Source organism: Myotis brandtii, unplaced genomic scaffold (genome assembly GCF_000412655.1).
Source record: "Myotis brandtii unplaced genomic scaffold, ASM41265v1 scaffold97, whole genome shotgun sequence".
Taxonomy (NCBI): domain Eukaryota; kingdom Metazoa; phylum Chordata; class Mammalia; order Chiroptera; family Vespertilionidae; genus Myotis; species Myotis brandtii.
In genome coordinates this window covers 799,852-800,300 of record NW_005372020.1, presented here as the reverse complement: position 1 = coordinate 800,300, position 449 = coordinate 799,852, and the positions used below count along the sequence as shown (strand labels likewise).

General features: G+C 66.4%; 1 protein-coding gene across 1 annotated transcript in view; it reads right to left on the bottom strand.

Moving 5' to 3' along the window:
* NCOR2 (nuclear receptor corepressor 2) overlaps nt 1-449 on the bottom strand; it is a 172,730-nt gene that overhangs the window by 128,574 nt on the left and 43,707 nt on the right. The window contains 1 exon segment of the mRNA XM_014533346.1: nt 24-80. Coding sequence (XP_014388832.1) covers nt 24-80 — 57 coding nt within the window.

The window sequence follows — 449 nt, the reverse complement described above, 5'->3', positions numbered from 1 at the left end:
CCTCATCCTCATCCCGGGCTCACCAGCTCCACCTGGGGTCCCAGGCCTTCCAGGATCCGATGTGCAGCTTCGGCCTTCTTCTGCAGAATGAGGAGAAGAGGAGGGATTAGACACACACGCACACACACACGCACACACGCGCGCACACACACGCACACGCAGAACAGATTATAAATAGCGGCCTCCGGGAATGGCAGGCAGCTGCCCAGCCCAGCGGGTGGGGGAGCCGTGCCCCCCTGCACCCCCTCCCCGGCTGGAACCGAACACACAGGGGCCTCCACGCCCCCGCATCCCTGGCGAGCTCGCCAAGTTTCGCTTCTAACAAACGCACCCTGTTCTCCCGTGACGCCCCCTCCCAAGCCCCAGGCCTGATGCCCCCGGGCCCAGGGGTGTGGGCACAGCTCCTCACCAGCCAGCCTCGAGGGCCAACCGAGGTGCCGTCCCGCACC